The following is a 25,262-nucleotide window of genomic DNA, read 5'->3' as shown; positions in this document are numbered from 1 at the left end:
CATGCCGTAGCTGCATGTATCTACACAGCTGTATATCCTGGTGTCCTGATCCGTCTTTGAGTTGGATTAGTGTGGGGAACTGATTATCCACTAAGAGATCCCCCAGGACCCTAAGGTTTCGAGTAGGCTAGTAGCTAAAGTCTTGCAAGTCTCGGAGGTGAGTAAGGTTACTATTCATCCAGAGTGGAAGAAAAGGTGAGAGGATAGGTAGAGAGCAGCCTAGTGCCTTACATGTGGTTCTCCATGCCTTGAAGGGGGTTGTGATGGTTGAGGGTTGCCTAGCATAGTCCAATAGACATCTGTAGGGGAGGTTCCTAATTCCTGCCCATGAGCCCACCAGGGTTGCCAATAGGACTAATCCCGGGTCTTCATCCTTTAAGTGGAACCAGGTATGAATGTGATGAAGCTGGCTTGCTAGGAAGTATACTGTAGGTATAAGTGTGGGAGTGCCAGGCCACCCTGCTCTACTGGTGCTGTCAGGATTTCCAGGATAAGCAAGGAGTTTTGTTGGCCCATAGGAATGGGGTTAGTATGGATGTGATCTGGGAAAATAACTTTTGGGGAACCCAAACTGGTGAGTTATGCAGTCGGTAAAGTAGCTTCGGTAGGTAAATTATTTTGTAGAGGTTTACTCTCCCCAAGAGGGTGATCGGCAGTAAAGTCCATATTGAAAGAGCAGATTTAAACTGTTGTTGCAGGGGCTCCAAATTATCTGTGATGTAATGTGAGAACTGAAGAGTAATCATTATGCCTATGTTTTAAAACTTGTGACTCATTGTCTCTCCTGTGTTTCCAGAGAGGGGCTGGTATTGGGTCAACTGGCAGTAGGACAGATTCAGTTTTGTTAATTGTGAGGCCTGAGTAAGCACCAAATCTTTCCAGTATTGTGAGTACAGATTTGAGGGAATCATACGGATCCACTAGGAATAGCAGGAGATCATCTGCATAGAGGGCCATCTTATCTTCTAGCAGTCCCCGTTGGAGGCAGCTAGTGAAATTAGGGCCTATACCAAATTGTTTCGTGAACTCCCAAAGTTATGGCCACTCCACAGAGTCGAAGGCTTTTGTTGTATAAAGGGAGACAAGGACTCTGGATCCTGGGTTGTCATGTTCAATTTGTAAGTGAGTGTGGACTCTCCTCAGATTAGTGGTGGTCGATTTGCTAGGAATGAAGTCGGATTGATCCGGGTGGATTAGCGAGTTGATTATTTTTGCCAACCTTGTGGCTATGATCTTGGCAAATACCTTGACGTTAGTATTTATCAGCGATATGGCATGGTAGAACTTACATTGTTCGGGATCTTTTCCTTCTTTATGTATAAGAACTATCACTGCTTCATAGAAGGAGGGTGGCAAAGTCTCATTGTCTATCGCGTCTAGGAAGGTTTGCTGAAGATGCTTGGGTAGGCTTTCACATTGGAGCTTGTACCATGCCGCTGGGAAGCCATCTGGGCCTGGTGTTTTGCCCTGTGGGAGAGCAGCCACTGCCTCCCTAACCTCCTGTAGCGTGATCGGGGCGTCTTATGCGCCTGCTTCTTCCTGCGTTAATTTTGGAAATTAGATTTTACCAAGGTAGTCTTCGAGCCGCCGCTGAGTATACAGTAATTAGCTTTAGATTCATACAAGTAATATTGCAGGAATACCTCCTGAAACCCTTGGGAAGTGGTTATGGTTCACCCTTCTACATCAGTAATTCTGGGTATGCATGTTTGAGAGTCTCTGGAATTAGCTAACCATGCTAAGAGTTTCCCGGCTTTAAAGGGGGAAAACTAATTTTTAGAGGAAAAAAACTTTTAAAACATATTGTTAGATATTTATTATACCCTGAAGCTGCTAAAAATTCTGAATAAAAAATATTCCATCTCAAATCTGTCGAGGTCATGTAGAAGTCAATGACAGATGTCACTGAAGATGTTTCAGGACATCTTGATCTGCACTGTGTCTGGGTTTTTGTATGAAAATCCGATAAATATGAGTTTTTGCTGCGACAATTCGATAAAGTAGAATTTTCGGAGTGTTGATCGTACAATTCAATTGACACATAGATTTGTTGAGATGTTTTTTCACTCTGACTTTTTTAACAAGAATTTAATTAAATGGGAGTTAGGTCGTTCATTAAAAATGAATGTCCGGAAGTTTTTAGTTACTGTTAGGATCTTTAATAATCCTTCTTCCACATTATAAACCTACATTTGATTTTAATGCTGGTATAGTTTAAAATACTTAATCTCACTTACCCTCTTTGCTTTAAGAATATTTGTTTTTAATTTATCAGACCTACTTTGATTTTTGCTAAATGTCATCTACATTAAGTTTTATTGCTGTTTTTCTTTTCTTTCTTCTCTCTAACTAAGACCCATTAGTATCTGTAAGAACTAATAACCCTCTTGCCATCCTGTAAAAGATACCGCAGTATTCGAGCGCTGACTTCCAGAATGCGAAACAGTCTATTTCCACAAGCCATCAGTTATCTCAACTCCCAAGGACTGAACTGAATATATTCATAAGGAACTGAAATGTCCACTTTGCCCATCATGACCGTGTACTAGAGTTGTTGTTGTGGCTGAAATGACAATAAAATCCACTTGATTTGACCACATTACAATGCTCATATTGGTGTGTTGTTTGTGGAACTGCTGGGGGTGACCCGAGCAAAAGACCTCATCTTTCATAAGCTTGTCTTGTAAATGTTTGGCTTTAACAAATACTACATTGTACCAGACTTTTAAGTGTATTCCACAAAAATAATGAGGCTAAGTTTAATTCACCTCATTTTTCATTGTGTAAATAGGTACACATTAGCAATATCATTCAATAAGTTAGTGACAGGATAGCCACGCTTGTTTACAAACATCCACAATAGCTTCAATGGTGCAGCATAATCTTAGTCAAATTCAGTTTCCTTAGTGTTTTTTTTTTTATCTTATACTAAAAATGTAACAGACTTACAGAAGCAATGGCAATAATGTTATTTATTTGCACCCACCTCCTTGTAAAAACAACGGTGCTGTATGTTTATGTGATTTTATACATAAATTATATAGAAATGATTAGCTGTTTTTGTGTTTACTGCCTGTGTATGGGACTGATAAATGTATCCCAAGTAATTTGCATTGGGCACAAAGGGGACCCTTTGTCTAAGGAAGGGAGTAATTCCACATTTCCTGGGACACAGTATGACCCCTAGTTATCCCAAGCTAGGGCACTGGGTTGCGATGTGCTATAATACATAATTAGCCATGTGGGCGCAGTAAATTCTGCCACAGGCTTTTGCAGGACTGTTTGTGTGAACCTCTCCTAAGTGGATTTGGAGCCATCATTAGTCAGGACTAGTAAGGGGTAGCTAGATCCTGTAATAGTCTCTCTCAGCCAGATTAGTGTTACCTATATTGAGCAGCTTTGGCTCCACCGAGGAGTTATTGGGGGATTAGATCCCAAGAGCATTGTTGCCTAGACAGGGAACCAGAGACAGGTAATAGGGACTTGCCAGGAGAAACTCTGGGTAGACCCCTCCTCAAGCATTACTTGCGCCCAAGGCAACCCGGCTGACTACATCGCCCCCTTCTGATGTGCATGCATGCACAGGCGCGCGTGCACATGGGCGATCAAGCGCACAAGCCAAGCGTGCGCATGCGCAGAAGAGTGTGTGTAGGGAGAATGTGCGTCTAGGAAGTGGGGATTGCTGCCACAGGTGGGGAAAGAAGCGGCGGAACTAGGGGCAAGGCGCAGAAGAGGTACGGTGCCTGGCGCCCCTCCACATTTGCTGCCTAGGCACGTGCCTAGTTCCGGCCCTGCTACTGTACAATGACTATTCCTTGTATCGTTTGTCTATTCTCCCATGTGGATCTGTATTAATAAATCAAAGAACCACTGGTGCCCAATTATTGTGAATTGCATAAAGTTACAGTTGCACAAAACTGGTAGTGGAGTAAATCCAAATACACATCTTAATAAATAAATCACCTTATTAAATCACTCATCCTTTTACACTACTTTTTATTCCACTTTCATATCCTCAGCTTCAATTGACTTGAATGGAATGGATAATACCAGCTCTATACCAGCAACCAAAGGAAAATAAAGCAAATATAGCATTCTAATTCAGCCAACTTGACCCTGTAACACTAGAATCTTCAGAGGTCATCTAAATGGATAAGTTCAATTAGAGAGAAAGACAGGCATATGAGTTGGCTTGACATAAGGGTGTAGAGTTATAAATAAAATGCTCACTCTGTCCAGCAGCATGATAAGTCTTTTGCTTTAATCACCATCAAAGGAGTTCTTCTCATGAAAAAATATAGCTTCAAATCTCATCAGTCTGACAACTGTCTACCACGCTACCAATGCAAAGGGCAAAATGTAGAAAAGCAGATAAGGAATACATATGGTTTAAAGGTGTTGCATCATATTTGTAATGAACCAGTTATATTAATCGGTTCATTAAATAATGAATAGTCATTCAAAACATTATCAAAGTAGTCCATTTTTCAAAAAATGTAAATTCTTTTCTATTTTTCTCATTGATATTCACACATGAGAAATGTCACTGAATGCTTATCAACTCTTTCTGTTCTTGGCAATTAATTTTTTGTCATTTGAATTTTCTAAAGTAAAAAGAAATGCATAAGAAATGCCTAATTTTCGAAGAATTGTGCATGGTTCCAACAGACTTTAATGATAAAGGGGCAGTATACCTGTGTTGACCTTACTTTTTGCATTTTATGTGAAATTCTTATGTTTCGTGTTATTTCTTGAATTAAACAGGGCAAACACAGAGATTGAAGCTACTCCACATTTGGCTCTTGCCTGGTAGATAATTACCAGTATACAACCCCCCAACCTTCACCCTTTGTCATGATTGATTTGTTAGCTGGAGTCCATTATACATAGGGATTATATGGGATCCCATAATCCAATTACCGTATATACTCGAGTATAAACAGAGGTTTTTCAGCATCCAAAATGTGCTGAAAAAGTCTACCTCGGTTTATACTCGGGTCAGCGGGCAGTAGCTGAGATTGCAGTCACTTTTAATCATTCCTATACCAACAGTACACTTGGGGAGAGACTGCAATATCCCACAATGCCCTCTGTTGGTTATATGAAAGAATAACAGTGTACCCTCTGTTGGTTATATGAAAGAATAACAGTGATTGCAATATCACACAGCGCCATCTGTTGGTTATATGAAAGAATAACAGTGACTGCAATATCACACAGTGCCCTCTGTTGGTTATATGAAAGAATAACAGTGACTGCAATATCACACATCGCCCTCTGTTGGTTATATTAAAGAATAACAGTGACTGCAATATCACACAGCGCCCTCTGTTGGTTATATGAAAGAATAACAGTGACTGCAATATCAAACAGCACCCTCTGCACATGGTAGTGGGACAGTGGGACAATGCACACAGTAATCTGTTTGGCAATTCTCTGTCACCATCAACTTTGCAAAGAAGTCCGGTTGATCGCTGGGGGGGTCGCTTTGGCAGAATGTGCGCTGCTGGGAGACAGGGCTGTAGTTGTGTCTAGGCTTATACTAGAGTCAATAAGTTTTCCCAGTTTTCGTAGGTAAAATTAGGTACAGATGCAGCCACTTTGGTTTGTCTGTTTGACACAGAATAACTAAACACAGATATCCCATTTATCTCATTTAACATAGAAAACTGCGTCACAACATCCCATCTAATTAAAGCATTCACCATTGTTCACAATGGTGCTTTGGTATGCTAATGGAAAGGTTAAATGCATTAAATGAGTTAAGATGACTTTAGATAACGCAGTTTCTTCAATTAACCATGAGTCATGACGCATTTATCTCACAAATCCAAGTGGCTTCATCTGTACCTCGGCTTATACTCGGGTCGGCTTATACTCGAGTATATACGGTATCTATCTCACATGGGCCAAATATGGAGTAGGTTCTGTTTTTCTGTTTTTCTGTTTGTCATGTTTTGCTCAATATATGGAAAAATACATATTTTTTCATTAAAAAATAGACAAAACATATGTTAAGCACAAGTCCTGTTTACTGCATTCAAGCTGAAGTAGGTGAAGAATGTTCCTACTGGTTTGAATGGATCTTGTCAGCTTTGAGCTGCCAATATTTTGCTAGAGCTAAAGCAGTAGAAAAACTGATTACAAATTTGATCTGTAGGGGTATTGAATCACTGGAAGGCTCCGATAATGTAAAATAATTATTTTGCTCAAATTGGATTACTAATTAAATGATTTGGATCATTTAAAGATCAAATGGCCAAAAATCCTCCAGAATTCCCCAATTAATCATTGGTAGATCTAACTCTAAATAAATCAAAATTACAATTAGCATTGATCATGTTTTGGAAGTGATATGAGAGGAACAATACAAATGCTTTATCAACATTGCATGTGACATTATAATCTTCGTTAAAGTATTGTGAGAAAATACATACAGGTAATGTATACCTATACATTCAGCATTATAATTTTCTTGAATGGCAATACCATATAATTTATATGGGTAACTAAAATAAAGTAACGTTTATGTTTGTCTGTACAGTACATATACACAATATGCTGTAAACATTAAGGGGCCGATTCACAAAGGGTCGAATATCGAGGGTTAATTAACCCTCGATATTCGACTGGGAATTAAAATCCTTCGACTTCAAATATCGAAGTCGAAGGATTTTAGAGCAAATAGTGCGATCAAACGATCGAAGGATTATTCCTTCGATCGAACGATAAAATCCTTTGAATCGAACGATTCGAAGGATTTTAATCCAACGATCGAAGGAATATCCTTCGATCAAAAAAACTTAGGAAAGCCTATGGGGACCTTCCCCATAGGCTAACATTGAGTTCTGTAGCTTTTAGATGGCGAACTAGGGGGTCGAAGTTTTTTCTTAAAGAGACAGTACTTCGACTATCGAATGGTCGAATAGTCGAACGATTTTTAGTTCGAATCATTCGATTCGAAGTCGTGGTCGTAGTTGAAGGTCGTAGTAGCCCATTCGATGGTCGGAGTAGCCCAAAAAACACTTTGAAATTCGAAGTTTTTTTACTTCGAATCCTTCACTCGAAGTTAGTGAATCGGCCCCTAATTGTAGTCTTTAGAGAAAAAAAAATGTCATGTTATTCCAGTACAAATCTTGTTGGAACAGGTAGGTTAGTCCTAACTGCCTATAACTATAAATAAAATAGGTCTTTAGGTCTTACCTGCCATGAGAGAAATCCAAATCTAAGTTAAACCTAGCAGTTACAAAATATAAAATAATAAGCAGTATTTATGAAGACTATTACACACTGAAGTAATGCACAGACACACAAATACATACAACTGCAATAGTAATGGTTGTCCATCCCTTTCTGGTGCACATGATTAGAAAGTATAGGATTTATTTTCTTTGGTTAATCATCTTTACACTTCATAGATTATTTGACAGTAAGTAAACACACTTGGATATATCCTGAAGTCCTATTATACCTTATGCAAGAAATTAGGAGGGGGCATTGCATAACAACAACAAGGTGTGGTTTTATGGGAAGCAAATACTGTGTAATCATGTCTAGTAAAAAATCCAGAAAAACTACTATTCACTCAATATACATAAAGTATATGGTAAACAGGTAAACTTAGTAAAGATTTTTTTTTTAATTATTTACATATCCTACATACCCTTTAAAATATTGTAAATATCCATATATGCAGTGTGTCTCATTGTAATCTGCATTAAGCAGAAACTTCTCTGGGTTTCTGTAACTTTGAAAATTCATAGGGTTAAAGTCTGGCCCTTTTTCAGCAGCGATACCTCAGACTGGTTAAAGAATTAGAGAATCATAGACCTGTGTAAAAAAAATCCAATGTCAGATTTTGGTCGGTGTGGGTCAGCTCTGTGTATTACAGCTTTAACTGGCGCTCCTCCCTCCTGGCCATCTGGTCTAAAGTAAGCCTTTTTACACTCTCATTCTGTACAGGCTGGATAAGTGCCATCTGGCATCTGTATTAATACATGCCCTGCTTTGCTATTGGCGAGCAGCACTAAGGTAGAAAGCTGAAGCTGCAGACTAGGGGTGGAGGCAGTGTCCTGATAGCAGATACCTGTACATGCCTTACTTTGCTCACTGAACACCTGCACTAATTTCATAGGAGTCCAGGTATTGCTGTGGGGATCTGTTAAGACTAAAGAAGCAAGCAGCCTTCACCTTCAGCGACCAGAAACATCAATGAGCATCCAGAGCACACACTCTGCCGGACAGATGGAGGGTAACAGACTGTATTATTTCTATATCCCTCCAGCAACAGTTCATTAGGCACCCTGCTGCACTGTAGATGCATTGGTTTTTAACTATATTGGAAACATATTCCATTAGGCATTGCATTTGTCAGTGGGCATAAAAGTATTTCTCACTATGCTGGATTGCCTAATGTTTGTACAATATGTGCATGCTATAATGCCGTAGTACTTGTTAATCAGGTGCCCTCATGCTACTGCCAGTGACAGGATCCTGCCTCGTCACTGTACATACAAATACTCTCCAAAGTTTCTTCTGTAAGTAGAACCCAGCACCCAGATTGTTTATTTAAGCATAGATGGTTGTGAAACTCATTAGAAATAATTTTTGAGTGGCATGCCAAATGGTACTTATAAGGAAAAGGAATGTATCAGATCTGGGTAAATTTGTATTTCTTCCCTGTGGTTCTGAACTCTACATTGTATTCAGAATAGATGACATAGCACCCACTAAACTTATACAGCCATTTCTCTCTGTATGTGATGTTGTTAAGTCTGCTGAGTAAGGAATTTTTGCTTTCCTATAGTTTAAAGCTCATCCTTTCCTCCGCTCACAGATTCATTTCTTTTTAATAACAACCAGCGGAGCGTAGCAAGTTCTCTAATTTCCCTTTTAAATTAATCTTCCAAGATTCTCGCTTCCAGTCCATGCTAATTAGAATTAGGGCAGGAGTGCAGCAAATTCTGTATTACATAATAGTGTCACTTTTTTTTGCTGTCTGTTATCAAGAATCGAGGGGTTCAGGATTTAGGGAATTGGGCTGCATATCACTAAATAACACCCACCATATCTTGTGAAACAGAGTTTACTTTGAATTGTCCTTTGTAAATGTGGCACAGGTTTCACTTTTGTGTAATTGGATTCTGTATAGTAATGATTCATGATACAGTAGTGAATATACTACACATGCTTGCAATGTACCCATACTCACATGCTGATAGCTACTGAAAAAGTATAATACAGGGATCCGTTATCAGGAAACCTGTTATAAAGAAAGCTTCAAATTATGGGAAAGCCATGTTCCCATAGACTCCATGTTAATCAAATAATTCACATTGTAAAAAATAATTTCTCTGTTATAAGAAAAACGTAGCTTATATGTGATCCAAACTGATATATAATGAATCCTTTTTGGAGGCAAAACAATCCTATTGGGATTTATTTAATGTTTAAATTACTTTTTAGTAGATTTACGGTATGGAGATCCAAATTACACAAAGATCCCTTATCCGGGAAAACCCCAGGCCCCGAGCATTCTGGATAACAGGTCCCATACCTGTACCTGTGTGTAATAGTCCTATTGTGTAACATGTATTTTAGTCAGGAATAATATGGAAACAAATTTGGCCTTTGAAGACGTGATCCCTTATAATAAAAAACTATTAATTTAGCTTTTTTGCAATATATGACAATTCATTTGTCAGTAGACCTTTAGCATGATTGCCTATGCTTATAAGTATAACCATACCATAGCATAATGTAATGTGGCTTCAGCCAACTAGTAAAAACTTAATCTTGCCAATAATGTTGTAGGTTTTGTGCCTGATAGTATTGAGACATTGCACCATCTAAGTGCCCTTCTTTATTATATACTGTACCTCTAGACCCTGCCCTCTTTATTTATGTCCCTCTTTGACCTTTCACAGACGTCTTATAAGTGTTGGCAAGAGACGATTTTGGCTGGGTTTTAGCATATTCTGTCTGTTAGCAATCAAGTGACGCAGGGATAGTAAAACATAATACTCTGGCGCTTCCCCTGAATGTGATCTAATACTGCCAGCATACAGTGTCCTCACTATAAATAGAGTAAAGAGCACTGAATGCCTGATCTGTGTAAGGATCAGTGATACAGTATGAAAGCCAATAGTATTAATACAATGACTTGCAAGCATTCATAAATTTAACAGCTCATTATTCACCTCTCGACCTGACCTTACCACATTTGCAGAAAGTACCAGTCAGTTTGCTGCTACTAATTAACCAACAATTATAGTCTAAGCAATTACACTATATTTATAATTATTTTTTCATATTTTGCAGATGGAAATAATCTAACTGCAGCTGGCAAATTGGTATTTGTGATTTAGCAAGAACGGTTTACAGTAACCTGTATACTTTGGCTTTGGGGTGGGGGTAGATGAAACTTCCAGGTAGCATGGGAAGTTAGTACATAGTTGGGGTGTTCTGGGAAGCTGTTCATTATAATAAATATAGGATTAATGTCAAAGCAGGTTTACCAGTGTGATGTAGTCTTACTTATCCTTGAAAAAAAGGGAAGGGATAATACCAAAACAAATTTTAGCAGGAGAAACGGAATTCAATCAAGTTATATAAAGACATATCATATAGTCCCCTGAATATGTGGTTGCCAATGTATCCAGGCCAAGTCTAGCATACTTAATGAAATTCCTCTTCTCCTCTAAGAGCAGTTAAAGATAATGATTTCACTGAAATTTTTTACAAGGAAAAGCCATGGTTTTGGCAGTCCTATTTTGTGTTGTCAGTTAATTTGGCATGCTATATTTCTTCTACAACATTACTCCAAATAGGTGCAGAGACCTGTTTGTGTGCCCCATTATTGTGTATGAGTGCAGGCGGGGGAGGCATGTAGACATACCTCCACACACCCTCAACCTGTTCATCTTTCTTGTTCATCATACAGACAAACAAGTTAGGGAGCCCTGGAATTTCTAGTTCCAGAGCACAGCTATACCATACCTTGGACAAAGGTGCCTTTTAAATCAGAACTGAGGGACATGCTTTTGTACCCCTTAGAGCTCTTGCACTTGCACCCAGGGTCTGCTCATATGCCCCAACCCTAAAGAGTGACTGAATTTTATCAGAGCACATGTCACATGACTGGGGTAGTTGGGAAACTGACAATATGTGTAGCCCAATGTCAGATTTCAAAATTAAATATAAAAAATATGTTTGCTCTTTTGAGATATGGATTTCAGTGCAGAATTCTGCTGGAGCAGCTCTATTTACTGATGCGTTTTGAAAAAAAAACCCTTTAACACCTGTTCTGTACAAAGCCCAGTGTAGTAACGTTTTCTTACACTTCTATAGTTTACTGGATTTAGCACGAACAGTTTTGCACCTTTGGTAAATGTCAGGCAACTCACATTTTTGTGTTTAATTAGTAGTTGATTAATATCATTTGACAGTTCTGCCCTTTACCTCTAGCCTAGCTGTAAATATTTGCTTTACCAACTGTGTAAGTCTGAAAGTGTAAAAGCAGAATGAAATAATGTTATAGTGAAATGGAAGAGGAATAACACAGAATAATATTAATGTTCAATGTGACAAAATTCAATTAACCTGACTGAGAAATAGTTAAAAATGTGGCTAATTTTGCTCGAAAAATTGTAGGAAAAAACTGCATGATAAATGCACAATTATAATTATGCTTTAATCAACAAATAGACTAGAGGAGAACTAAACCCTAAAAACGAATTTGACTAAAAATGTCATATTTTATATACTGAACTTATTTCACCGGCATAAAGTTTTAGCTCCTCAATAGCAGCAACGATCCAGGACTTCAAACTTGTCACAGGGGCTCACCATCTTGGAAAGTGTCTGTGACACTCACATGCTCAGTCTGCTTTGAGCAGCTGTTGAGAAGCTAAGCTTAGGGGTAGCAGAAAATGAGGTTGGCCTGTAATATCAGCTGATGCTACAGGGCTGATTATTAAATGATAATGCTAGTTGCATTGGTTTCTGTGTTGCCATGTAGTAATTACTGTATCTGTATTGATTATTAATCAGCCTTATATTGTGACATTCATATTCTAAGGGGCACATTTACTTAGCTCGAGTGAAGGATTAGAATGAAAAAAACTTAGAATTTCGAAGTTTTTTTTGGCTACCTCTACCATTGAATTGGCTACTTCGACCTTCGACTACTACTTCGACTTCGAATCGAACGATTCAAACTAAAAATCATTTGACTATTCGACCATTCGATAGTCGAAGTACTGTCTCTTTAAAAAAAACTTTGACTACCTACTTCGCCACCTAAAACCTACCGAGCACCAATGTTAGCCTATGGGGACCTTCCCCATAAGCTTTCCAAGCAATTTCTGATCGAAGGAAAATCGTTCGATTCGAAGGATTTAATCGTTCGATCGAAGTAAATGTGGTAAATCCTTCAACTTTGATATTCGACCCATAGTAAATGTGCCCCTAAGTGTACTGTATATTTTGAGTTGGTCCCTAAGCTCAGAAACTGACATCAGCACAGAGCATGTGCAGTGAATCAGCAGAAAAGAAAATGGGGAGCTACTGGGACATCTTTGGAGGCACTGATCTCCCCTGCTAAAGGGCTGTGGTTGCCTTTGCCTGGCACAGATACCCAACACATGTACTGCATTTCTAGCCTGCTGCTTTAGTTAAGCTTCTCCTTTAATGAAAAATGCACTAAAATTTGATTCTAAATGGATTTCATTTGTGCAGTTCAAGTATAATTACTTATGTCAACTATGTTGACATCAGTATGTCTTGGATGTAATATGACAGAAACTAGTATGCCACTACCTTGTCCTTCTTTCCAGGGTTGTCTCAATATCCTAGCTGCACTAAGGGTTGGTTATTTTGGGGCAGTGGTCCCCAACCAGTGGCTCTGGAGTAACATGTTGCTTAATAACCCCTTGCATGTTGCTCCCAATGGCCTCAAAGCAAGTGCTTATTTTTTCCTGGTTTGGAGGATGTGTACTGCCAAGTGGAGGCTGACATTTCACATATGGGCTAACAAATAGTCAATCACAACCCTATTTGGTAACCCTCCCCCAGGATACATGTTTCACACTGGTGTTGCTCCCCAACTCTCTTTATATTTGAATGTGGCTCATAGGTAAAAAAGGGAACCCCTGCTTTAGGGCTTGATCCTTGTCTTCCTCCATCTCAGGCCTTCTGGCAGATGTTGCCTGGTAGGCACTGCACTATATTGTCTATCTGCTATGTGTCTAATGTATACAGCTGTATATACATGTTCTTTAAAATATAGCTTTACTAACAGAGACTTAACACTTAATAAAACACTGCAAAATGCATCTACTTTGTTCATATCTTAAATGGCAGACTGTAATCTCACAAATCCAGTGTTTGTTTGCATTTTATCCATCTGTTTTAGTCTGTAATTCTCCTCTGTGTTTGTATAGGATAAACTGTTAGGTCTTAGCTGGAATTAACCTTGTGTAACATTCAATGGATATATTGCAATAAGTGTAAGAGCACTTTGACGCTGTAATAAGAATCTTAGAGGGAAATGTTCTAAAGTGTTAAATGGTACAAATTAGCATGAATAATCTTTGCATTTTGCAATGTCATATTTTTTTATTTTATTACATTGCAAATTATAATTGTCCATAGCACACTGGAAACCTGTTTAAAGATAGTGAATAACTTCAAGAGTCAAGCTAAAAAAATATTTTGTACCACTCATAGGTTATATGTAATGACATACACTGATTATTATTCATATCATCCCTATACAGTATCTGGAAGAACCATTTTCAAATCTCCTGACTACTAGAGAAAGAAGTCTGCTTTAACAATCAGTATACTGTATATCACCATTTAAACAACAAAGCAAGCCAAAATCTCTGGAGGTTGACAATAGTTTAGGCACCCCACTGTAATTTTTATCAGTAAACTGGGACCCTGGGCTGGTGCTAGTCTTCTTTAAAAAAATACACCTGTGTTAATTCTGCAGATTGTGGCACCACCATTTTAGACATTTTCCACAATGATCCTCGGTGCTGTCACGGTTGAGCACAGAAATTATTTGCTGATTCCTCTACTGCACATTTGCAAACCTTCATTGGGACCATTGGGAAGAAGAGTTCAGATGTCTGTGTTACACTCTGCAGTTTACAGCCACTAGCCAGTTTGATTTAGTACTCTGATTTTCTTATAAAGCATGCACTATTTCAACACTGTCAGTCTATCAGCAGTCTGGCTGGCTGGAATTCAGATTCCCTCCACTTAAATTCTAAATTCTTCTGATTAAATTCTATCAGACTGCTACTTTACCAGTAAGAGATACCCTAAGGAAAGTGCTCCAAAAAGGAGTAAAACTTGGTTAATGCTTTTAAGGATGAAAAGTTTATTTGTTTTTCACTAAATATGTGCAATTTTACAAACACAGTAAGCCTACAATAATTCCAGGTGTACTAATGGGCAGGGGCATCATTTCTAAAGCCACTATCATCTGAATCACAGATGACTTCCCCTTTGCCTTCTCCTGATGTCCCCCATTCCCTTTGACCTCCACGGCTGCAGGGTTCTGCAAATGTCATTGGAACAATTTTTTTGCATACAATAAATGTATGGTTACTCCGATTTATAAAGAAGTGTCCAATGATTTATAAGGCCAAACATCTCTTCTACAAGTTATCCTTAAATTGTGGTCAAGGGATGATTATTTTAACCAATAAGGCAGCTTCTACTCATCTTAACATGATGGGAGTCATGGAAAAGAAGATTGACTTGTGTCCTACAATTATCATATTCAGATCTGGCCTCCCCCTTATTGACATTTTCTTATCTAATACTGTTTTTTCCAGGTAGTAGTGATTAATCACTCACCAAACACCTTTATGACTGTTTTTAGATCCTAACCTTTCTATAGAGCCCTCCTTTGTTCTTCATTAGTAAATAGAGTGCAGGTAGTGCATTTTGACTTGATCAACAACTGCCCTGAGTTTGTTTTAGTACTTTAATCTATAGGGTATTTCATGAGAATAGAAATTTTAGTAGAAAAACTTATCTTCCCATGAGTCCTTCTAATTGAGTTTTGAAATGGATTGTGTAAAGGCTGCATATAGTGTGATATTGTATGATATTAACCTATTACTTCATATCAATCTACAGTGTGGAGACAAAATGTGAGTGTAGAGTTCAATAAATGAATAAAAAATCACCCACATTCTATTCATTCCTAGGAATGAGTGGAACGTGGGTGACTTTATATTTATGAAGCTCACATTTTTATAAATCTGCCCACTATGATTTATTTGATAAACCTCAGTTTACCCATTCCTGCTGCCAAAAGATTTGCATCACTTGACATTTTCATATCAAATGTTTGAAGGTGAAAGTACAACCTTTACATTTATGCAGTAGGGGGAACTGTGTTTTTTCCAGACATGAGTAAGACAGGCTTTGTCCAGTATATTTACCTGATTATAGCCTTTTTCTGTGGATACGTTTTGCACTGGATAGAGGTTCCTTCTAGCCTTCATTCCCACATCAGCTCTCTCAATAACTTTCTAATATAGCAAGGTTCTTTTTCAGCTTGACCTGTTCTGCTGTTGTAACTGAATGCTACAAAATGTATTTGACAGAAGTGCAAGTTAAACATTTTTAGCAAATATCAGATGAAACAAATCCATGATCTTCTGCAAAATGATTCTAGTAACATTAACATACTGTAACAATGTGTTCTGTCACTGAGAGCAAAGAAACGATGCTTCGCAGGAAAACATTTCTTCACAGCAGGTTGAATAATTGCCATGACAGGTATTATAATGATACTGTTCTATAAGGTGTATGGTCTAAACTTGTTAATATATATATATTTTTTCAGGCACAGTGACTGTAAAACCCTAGAGGGAAATTATATATCTCCCGAAATGCGTGGGTAGGGTCCAGATTACCAAATGTAGATGTAATAATATGAGACAAAACAGATGAGGAGAATAACAGGGGGGTGTGCTTATTCAGGCTGGGGGAACCAGTTCAGATACTCAAATTTGTCACCTCCTGGGACGAAAAAGGAGTGGCTGTGAGGAAGTTCCTGCCAGGAAGTAGGAAGCAGGAAAAGAGGACACTTGTCAGTTTTGAGAGAGAACAGAGTTAGAGTTAAAGGAATAGTAACACCAAAATATTAAAGTAATTTTAATATAATGTACTGTTGCCCGGCATTGGTAAAATCTGTGTGTTTGCTTTAGAAAGACTACTATAGTTTATATAAACAAACAGCTGTGTAGCCATGGGGGCAGACATTTGAGGTGAAAAAAGAGAAAAGGCACAGGTCACTTAACGGATAATCTCTGTAATAGAATACAATGGGATTCTACAAAGTGCATCGGTTATCTGCTATGTAACCTGAGCCTTGAATGGCTGCTCCCATGGCTACCCAGTACCTGGTTTATATACAGTAAACTATAGTAGAGTTTCTAAAGCAATTACACCAGTTTTACCAGTGCAGGGAACAGTAGATTATATTTTAATTACTTTGGAACACTTTAATTTTTTGGTGTTACTGTTCCTTTAAACTATGTGGAGTAACTATCAAAGGCCAACTACTATACCGACAGACTGCCTGTGAACCAGTCTGTTCTGGTTGAAAAGAAATGTACTCTAATGGGTATATTTACTAAAGGATGAAGTGGCTAACGCTAGCGACTTTTCACCAGTGTTGCCACCCGCATGAACTTTGCCATCTTACTAACAGGCGCAGTTGCCAATTCGCTAGTGAAACAGACCGTTGCTAGTGGTCATTCACACTCTATCGCCAGGCGACTTTTCGCTCTGGCGAACTGATGCTACGCCACAAATTCATTAAAATGCAGATTTTACTGAACGTTAACTCCAGAGTTGCCTTCACCTAAATCTTAGGCTGGCGTCTTTTCCTTTTTGCAGCAACATTTATAATAAAGACGTCCATTCAACTTTAAATTATCTGCCGTATGCAAATTGACCTGAGCGCAAGATCACTAGAGAATTTTCGCTAGGCAGAAATGAACGCTAGTGCATCTTTGCTTTGAAATGTTCAAAAAGTCGCCAGCATTTGTCGCCCAGGACGAAAATCAGCAAATTAGTGAATTGCCATAGTCTGAGCGCATTTGCGCCTGACAAAGTGTTGCAATGGGTTCGAAACAGACGCTGGCGAAAATTTGCTGCTTAGGAAATCTGCCCCACGTCGTTTGTTGCATATGTAATGTGTTTTTAAAGCTTACCTTGTTAAACAGATTGTGAATACAACAGGGGACTTTCTGTTTAAAGTTATCCTTGGCATACCCAGCTTTCACTTTGGATATATATATATATATATATATATATATATATAATATTTCGAACTCTATATTCCCACTATATAGAGAGAGGTTAAGAGAAAAGTATTGTTGTTGTTTTTTTTGTTTTTTTTTGCAAGCCTGTCTCTTTAAAGTGAAGTATATTTTAGATAAAAATGAGAACATTTTTCAAGTTTTTGAGCTAATAGGCTGCTTTTGAACTACAGATCCCTCCTCTGTGAGCCACAGCACATAATAGCTTTCCATGCTGTTGACGGTAATGATAAAGACAGAGAACTGGAGACACTACAGCCAAATAAACAAACAAATCAGTAGGAATGTGTTTAGCTCATTAAATATCAGAAATCCACAAATATCACAAAATCCACACAAAAACAGTAGTATCCAGACAGTTTAAATTGCCTGCACTGTAGGAGTGATCTGAACAATTCCTGCCTATTTCCATCTTTGAGTCATCTTACACTAGAGTATTGTTTAACATCTAATGATTGTGAGAGTGGGCCCTAGATGTCAGCTTCCCTGATGGACCCTAGAAGGATCAGTGAGAAACTGACATATCACAGTGCTGCATATAATTCTATAACCTTGTCTTACAGGTATCACACTTAGGGCTGTAATATTAATGTAATAATATAACCCAACCTTACAACTGGAGCTAACACCTGTTATAAAGTAATGTTCACTTTAAAGTCATATTGTGTTTAACCTTTAGCTAAGTTATACATTGGTAAATAATCTCTCAAATGAGTTCACTGGCAAATATTTTCTCTGATAAAATAGACAATTAACATTATTTCCTTTGAAACCAATCACCTTCAGCTAATGTTTTTATAATGTTTTTATAATGCTATACCTATTTATAATTATAACTGCTTTAGTAGATTTCTATGTATTTTCCAGTCCTATTTATCTTGTCTAAATTAATGAAAACTGTGATTTAAACTCATGGCAATAATCCCTCTTAGGAGCAGGTATCTTGGTTGAAAGAGGCTGGTCAGATAGACATGGGGAGGAGCGATGTGTGGGCCAGAATGAAACCCTTAGGTCGGGCGTGTTTAGATGGGCTCCTGCACAAGGTCAAAGAGCGGTTTTGGTTTTAGTTCTTCTCCGGCCCGCGACCTAGCACCTAGCATCCAGCACCTAAATTTATAAACTCATGCCCACCCCCGCCAATTTTGTTACATCACTATGGGTTGGGTCTATATAGAGGGGGAACGGCAGGTCGGGTGTAGGTTGGAAGGGGGCGGGTTCTGTTCAGGTGCGGGTCCCGCACACCACTAATGGGGAGCCATTCAGGACATTCAGTAATGTCCCAGCAGCCAAAATTCGATTACCATTGAAAAGGAAGTGTTTGAAACGATTAAATGATTGTCCAAGTATAATTTTTTTTTACATTTGAAAATCCAGACAAGGGGTGTATTAGGAATTAGGGTTTATAAATATTTTAAAAAGGGCAGCATACCCCCTTATTCAGCACGACTTTAATGAATATGGCTTGTGCTGAACATAATTTTGCTTATATTTTCAATTACAAAAATGCTATGGTTTTTTTTACTTCTTGAACCAAACACGGCAAACAGGGAAAAGGAAGTTTCTCCATGTTTGGTTCATGCGAGGTAGATCCTTATATTACCAGTATACAATCCAGTATACAATCCCCTCCATTCACCTTTTTAATATTTTTTTGCAAGCAGGAGTCCATTATACAGTGGGATTATCTGTGCACTGGTAATCTAATTATTGCCCTTGCAAGGAACAAGCATGGAGTAGCTTCAGTTTTCAGAACTGATAATAAATTGTTAAATTTTAAACAAGTATTAAACAAGCCATTATACATTGCAAATCAGTCCCTTTCGCACAATTAATAACAAAAGTTGCCTTTAAAATTTGATATTGTACAGTTATTATATTGCAGATTTTAGGTCCGTTTTGAAAGTGACCTTTTTTATACATTGTGAACTGTGCAAACTAGGAAACACCCAGCCCTTTTTAAAGCTGTCAGATCAGTTGCCAAATACATATTCATTGCATATAGTTTTGCCATTAATGACTTGTATTACGTTCCCCCATAAACCGTTTTAAATAGCTATAACTATATTTAGAATAATTTTATGAATTCATGGGCAGGAAGAAAAAAACGCTAGCTTTGAGGTGATGCTGAGGGGTGGATTAAATAGAGCAAATTAATGGAGACAGTGTAGTTAAAGCATAGCACCAATTATTATCATAACTCCCATTAGCTAAAACAAGGATCCTGACCTTAGCATTAACTGTTAATTTTCTTACACAGAGAATGTAAAAGCAGCTTTACATGAGCTAAATTAGACAATCTTCTCTCATGTCATTCACTTATCAGTACTTAAAGAGCTTAGTGATAGCATGAAAACTCCAATATGGTCTGAAGGATTTAATTATTCCAAGCAATTGTAGTTTAGGAAAATCAATATCCTTATGAGTAACATTATCATGAAACTGATTGCTTTATTACATGCAAATTGCACCAAGTATTAAACGAGTTCCAGCCTGTGACAAAGAAAGTATTAATCTATAAGTCTTTCTGAAATGTTTTCGTAGTTTTCTTTGTATTCAGTCAATAGAAATATTAAAGCTTAAGTGCATTAAAGGAAAACTATACCCCCAAAATGAACACTTAAGCAAAAGATTATCAAGTGGCATATTAAAGAATCTTACTAAACTGGTATATATACATTATATTTAAGTAAATATTGCCATTTTACATCTCTCACGCCTTGAACCACCATTTGGTAATGGTCTCTGTGCTGCCTCAGAGATCACCTGATCAGAAATACTACACTGTTACAGGAAGAAGTGTGGAAGCAAAAGACAGAACTCGGTCTGTTAATTGGCTCATGTGACCTAACATGTATGGTTTGTTTGGTTTGTGTGTGACTCATACGATCTCAGGGGGCGGCCCTTATTTTTTAAAATGGCAATTTTCTTTTTATGATTACCCAATGGCACATACTACTACAAAAGTATATTATTATGAAAATGGTTTATTTACATGAAGCAGGGTTTTACATAAAGAGACCTAATGGGGGGTATAGTTTTCCTTTCATTTCCTTTTGGAACCCCTTTAGCTTTCATGACAGCTTTACAAGATGGCAGATGTACTTTTTTTTTTCATAAGCTCACACTGTCCGCAACCTTCCTTATCACCTCCTATAGCCCTTATAATCTCCTTACAAGAAGCAAGCAGGGAGTATAGAGGCATGCATAAGTTGGTCAGAAGTAAACACTGAAGATAAGAACTATAGGCAGTGCCCCTGTTAGAAGAGGCACACATACCATTAGGTATCAGTATCTGTGGCAGTACTACTCTCTAGTACTACTCTCTACTTAATGCATGTATTTGTAATGTAGATATATATATATATATATATATATATATATATATATATATATATATATATATATATATATATATAGGGCAGATTTATCAAGGATTAAGTTGTGTTTTCCACAAAAAATCGAGTTTTCAAGGTGATTTTTTTGGGTTTAAAAAAACTTGAATTTTTCAAGATTTATTATATCCTGACACTGGAAATAGCTTGAATCTGAAAACAACCCATCTAAAACCTGTCAAGCTCATGTAAGAGTCAATGGCAGAGGTCCCTTGAACCATTTGAAGATGTTAATAGCCTTCATGATGTTCAAGTTTTTTTCTGAGGGTTTTGCCTTAAAACTCGATCAATTCGAACGATTCATGGTTTGTTTTTTTTTAGCTGAAAACGTAATTAATTTGAGTTTTTGGGTTGTTAACTCTGAACTCGCTGAATCAAGTTTTTTCCATTTTATTTTTTTATTAAATAAGAAACCATTGCAGTTCATTGGAGTTCATTGGAGGTATAAAAAACTCTAAAATTCAAACTTTGATAAATAAAATAAGTATTCCTAAGTGTTGGTTCTCAGCTGCAATGAAGTTGGCGAAAACTAGATAAATCTGAGTTTTCGGGTTGTTAACTCTGAATCAAGTTTTTTTCCATTTGATTTTTTTTCTTAAATAAGAAACTATTGGAGTTGTAAGTTCATTGGAGTTCATTCGAGGTATAAAAAACTCTAAAATCCGACCTTTGATAAATAACCCCCTAAGTATTCCTAAGTGTCGGTTCTCAGCTGCAATGAAGCTGGTGGTGTGCAAATCACAGCCAATATCCACTTAGATAGGAGCACACAAATACAAATTATACTGGAAATGAAACCTAATTTAGCTGATGCGTTGACTCATCATACACATATTCATGCAGTGGTTATAAAATTTTCAAGGCATACTCCAACTCTGATTTATGCCTTTGAAGGAATATTAAATGCAGCTTCTTGATTGACTTGGTCAAAATGGATTATGCATTATTATTATGGACTTTTTCACCACTTCTTGTATGCATTATGCTTCTGCAGTGCAAAGTGTCATGATACTGAGTTATTTGTTCTATTCCCAGGTTTGTTGTTCTTGATATCCCATTTGTGCCACGGTATCCATAGTTTTATTTGATATGATGTCTGCTTGACATATATTTGGCCACGTGGGCACTTGTGGCCAAATTTATCCTAAAATCAAACACTTTATCCCTTTATCAAATGGAACATGTTTATGGAGTGGTAACTCATGTTCAACCCTATGCTTATATTGCATTACCCTTTAATGAAGACTTCTGCAGTCCCTATCTTTAAAAGTTATTAGTAATAACTTGTGCTGCAGCCTCATATCTTGTATAATCAGAAGGAATTCACTTGTCCTTTAGGAAATTTCAGAAAATTCCCGTGACTTTCGGCGCATGCGCAGTGGTTCGGGACCTGAAATTTACTCCAACTGCGCATGTGCCGAAAATGCCGTCAAGACACGAGAACTGGAGAACAAGAAGATGGCTGCCGTGAACTCCGAGGCCAGAATCTGCACGGAGGGGGGAGTAATAAATTAGGGGCATTAACCCGGGGGGCAGGTAGGCTGGTGGGGAGGAGGGAGGGGAGTTTACCCAGGTTAGGGGGAGGTTTTTTTTTTTATGGGTTGAATTGAATTCAAGCATCCCTGCTACCACTTTAGGGTTATGGAAACTGCTAGTATGAAGTAAATTGTTTCTTTCTACTGGCTTTCCATGAAATCTGTAACCACCTTCCCATTTTCTATTGCAATTTTCACATCATAGGAAATTGATTGCGGAACATGAACAATCATATTTAAATTTAATTGTGGCATGGCTTCCATTCCCTTCTGTTTAAGAAGGTGCTTGGGACCAGTCCAAATCATTAGGATATCATCATATATAAAATACATGAATATGTGGTGGCAGTAAGGAAACCTTTGCATGAAAAACACCTTTTCTCTCATTAAGACATATATTTGCAAAGTAGGGTGCTACCGTTGCACCTGCTTCTGCTAGTAGAATTCCTTACCAAATCTGAAATAATTATTGTGCAGTACTGTTTTTGTCTCTTGGAAATAATCAAAACACAGTAGCTACGTAAAAGCAAAGGTTTTATTATACAAAAAATATGAAAAAAATACGAATGAGCAAAGAACCCCTCTCTGCAACCAAGACTGGGAGATCCCGATACAGTCCGCAGAACGAAGTTCTCAAACGGTCCAAGAAGGTCCTGTGGCAGCGTGCACAATCCCCACAGACGAAATCTCAACTGACCGAATGGAGACGCCCAGTTTATATAGGCTTAAAAGTAATGAGCTCATATAATAATTTGGTTAATAACCCATTTAATGATTTGGTTAATGACAGATCTTGTTTCCCATGTGCTCATCAGAATGCGGCCAGACTCCCCAACATATTCGAAAAAATATCCAGAGAATTTCCAAAAGTCATAGGTTCAAAATAAAGAACAAGTATTAGGTCATCGAGTTGATTAATGCTTCCCTCCACAAAGTTTCATTATATAAATAAAAGTTGCCTGGTATACTTTATTGGGTTCAACATACCATATTGGATTCAATAGTAAAACAGTTCTTTGTGTTAGTATTACAATGAAATAACAGTTCTTTGTGTTATATTTCTATGAAAGTCTTATATTTGGATCAAAGTATTACCATGAGCCATCATCGATAAAATTCCTATTATTACAAGTACCAAAGTAAGAAATCTAACAAAAATAAAACCCTTGGTTTTGTCAATGTGAAATTTGCCAGCTCATCCTTTCCTCATGCTTTATAGATATGTAGAGGCTCAGACTGTCTATGCCACATAGGATGGTCCTTTCTGGAAATTTTGCTGCATTCTGTTCAAAACATCATTGATGTATTTTAGGCATGATTCAATACCACTGACCAATTTTTGCACATAATAGTCTACCTGTTGTGACAAAGATTCTAGAACTGGATCTACTCCTGACACAGTTCATCTACCAGTCTGGGTTATCTATCAATGTCTTAAGAAGATCAAATAAAGAACATGAATCCTAAGATCATCAGTAAAAAAACAGATTCTCTTTTAAACTCATAAGAGGGACCTCTACCCACAATCTCAATGTGCCCAGGTATAGACATTGTGCCTCATTGAGGTAGTTTATTTGTCACATCTATAACAACTATTGATCTCATCTTATCTACTTTTTAATGACTTTATCTTGATTGTGCATCAAATTATTTAGGGTTTGCCTCTTACCTTGATGATGATCAAGGGATCTTATATTTTTTGCATTATACCACATTTGTCTCACCTCCTCCACCACAAGTCTGTCAAAGGCATCAATAGCATCATGATTTATGTCTGGAGTTACCTATTTCTTAAACCTAACTACAGGCACATGTTCATTCTTTATATGGATGTAAATGTAATGCCTTATGAACTTTGCAAAGTCTATCTCAAAGACATTCAAGCTTTTCTGATCTGTGTTTGTATGCTCCTCTCTAAGCGGATAGTGCATAGAAGGTTTGCCTGCTAGAAAATGCAGAAAATCATGTACACTTAAAAAAAAAAAAAACAATACGGTGGGTTTGCTTCCAATAAGGATTTATTATATCTTAGTCTGGATCAAGTACAAGGTACTATTTTATTATTACTGAGAAAAACAACATCATTTTTAAAATTTTGGATTATTTGGATAAAATGGAGTATATGGGAGACGGCCATTCTGTCATTTGAAGCTTTCTGGATAATGAGTTTCTGCATAATGTATTGCATACCTCTACTGCATTACCCATGACACCCTGTTTGGTATAATGTGTTTTGTATTCTCCTACTTGTGCAACTGGAAGCCCCTGTCAAAAACCCATGGAGTTTTTTATTGCTTGTTTCTCTCCAAGTCCTACATCACATACCATTACTTAAAGACACAACTAACTGATGGGGACAAGATTCTTTACGTGTCACGATAAAAAAACCTATATAATGAAGCATCTGATTTCTGTAGACACATACAGCATACAGTATATAGCATTCCTCTGTGGCTGTGTATTTAGGCTGTGTTTTTATTTTGTATCACACTTTAGTGAAAATGGCACAGGCATTCTATTCAGTGTCTAGTATATCTAATAGTCTAAATGATATCTGGCAGAGAGTGGCTTATGACCACTTTCTGCCACACTTTAATATAGTGTTTGGATCTTCGTCTTTAGCCTGCATCTGTTGAACCAGGTGGATGCTTCACTGAGCCTGAGATCAATAAGGCCCCAGTAAAGCTGTGCTGCCCTAAAGGGACAACCCCTTTATTGAAAAGTTGGGGACCCCGTAAATGAGACTTTAGTCAGTGACAGGTTAATTATTATCCTACCACTTTCTAGGAAAGTGAGATACATATATTTAGATATCCAACATGGATTGATGTCAATGAGTAACTCTTCCCAATGCTCTGCTTGTCTAAGTGAAGGACTGCAGTACTGAATAGGGAATCAGGCTTAGATTGTGCTCTTTGATCCATTTGAAATGTATGGGATCTGGACCACATGAGGGGAACCTTAAATATGCCTAGCTGTTG

General features: G+C 37.7%; 1 protein-coding gene across 1 annotated transcript in view; it reads left to right on the top strand.

Moving 5' to 3' along the window:
- The first annotated feature begins 7,982 nt into the window (after positions 1 to 7,982).
- Positions 7,983 to 25,262, top strand: part of gadl1.L (glutamate decarboxylase like 1 L homeolog) — a 143,247-nt gene continuing 125,967 nt past the window's right edge. The window contains exon 1 of the mRNA XM_018267472.2: positions 7,983 to 8,251. Within this exon, the coding sequence (XP_018122961.2) occupies positions 8,212 to 8,251 (40 nt within the window). The 5' untranslated portion in view covers positions 7,983 to 8,211. The remainder of the gene's footprint in view (positions 8,252 to 25,262) is intronic.

The sequence above is a fragment of the Xenopus laevis genome, chromosome 6L, assembly GCF_017654675.1.
Source record: "Xenopus laevis strain J_2021 chromosome 6L, Xenopus_laevis_v10.1, whole genome shotgun sequence".
In the NCBI taxonomy this organism is placed as follows: Eukaryota; Metazoa; Chordata; class Amphibia; order Anura; family Pipidae; genus Xenopus; species Xenopus laevis.
This window is presented reverse-complemented; position numbering and strand designations above follow the sequence as displayed.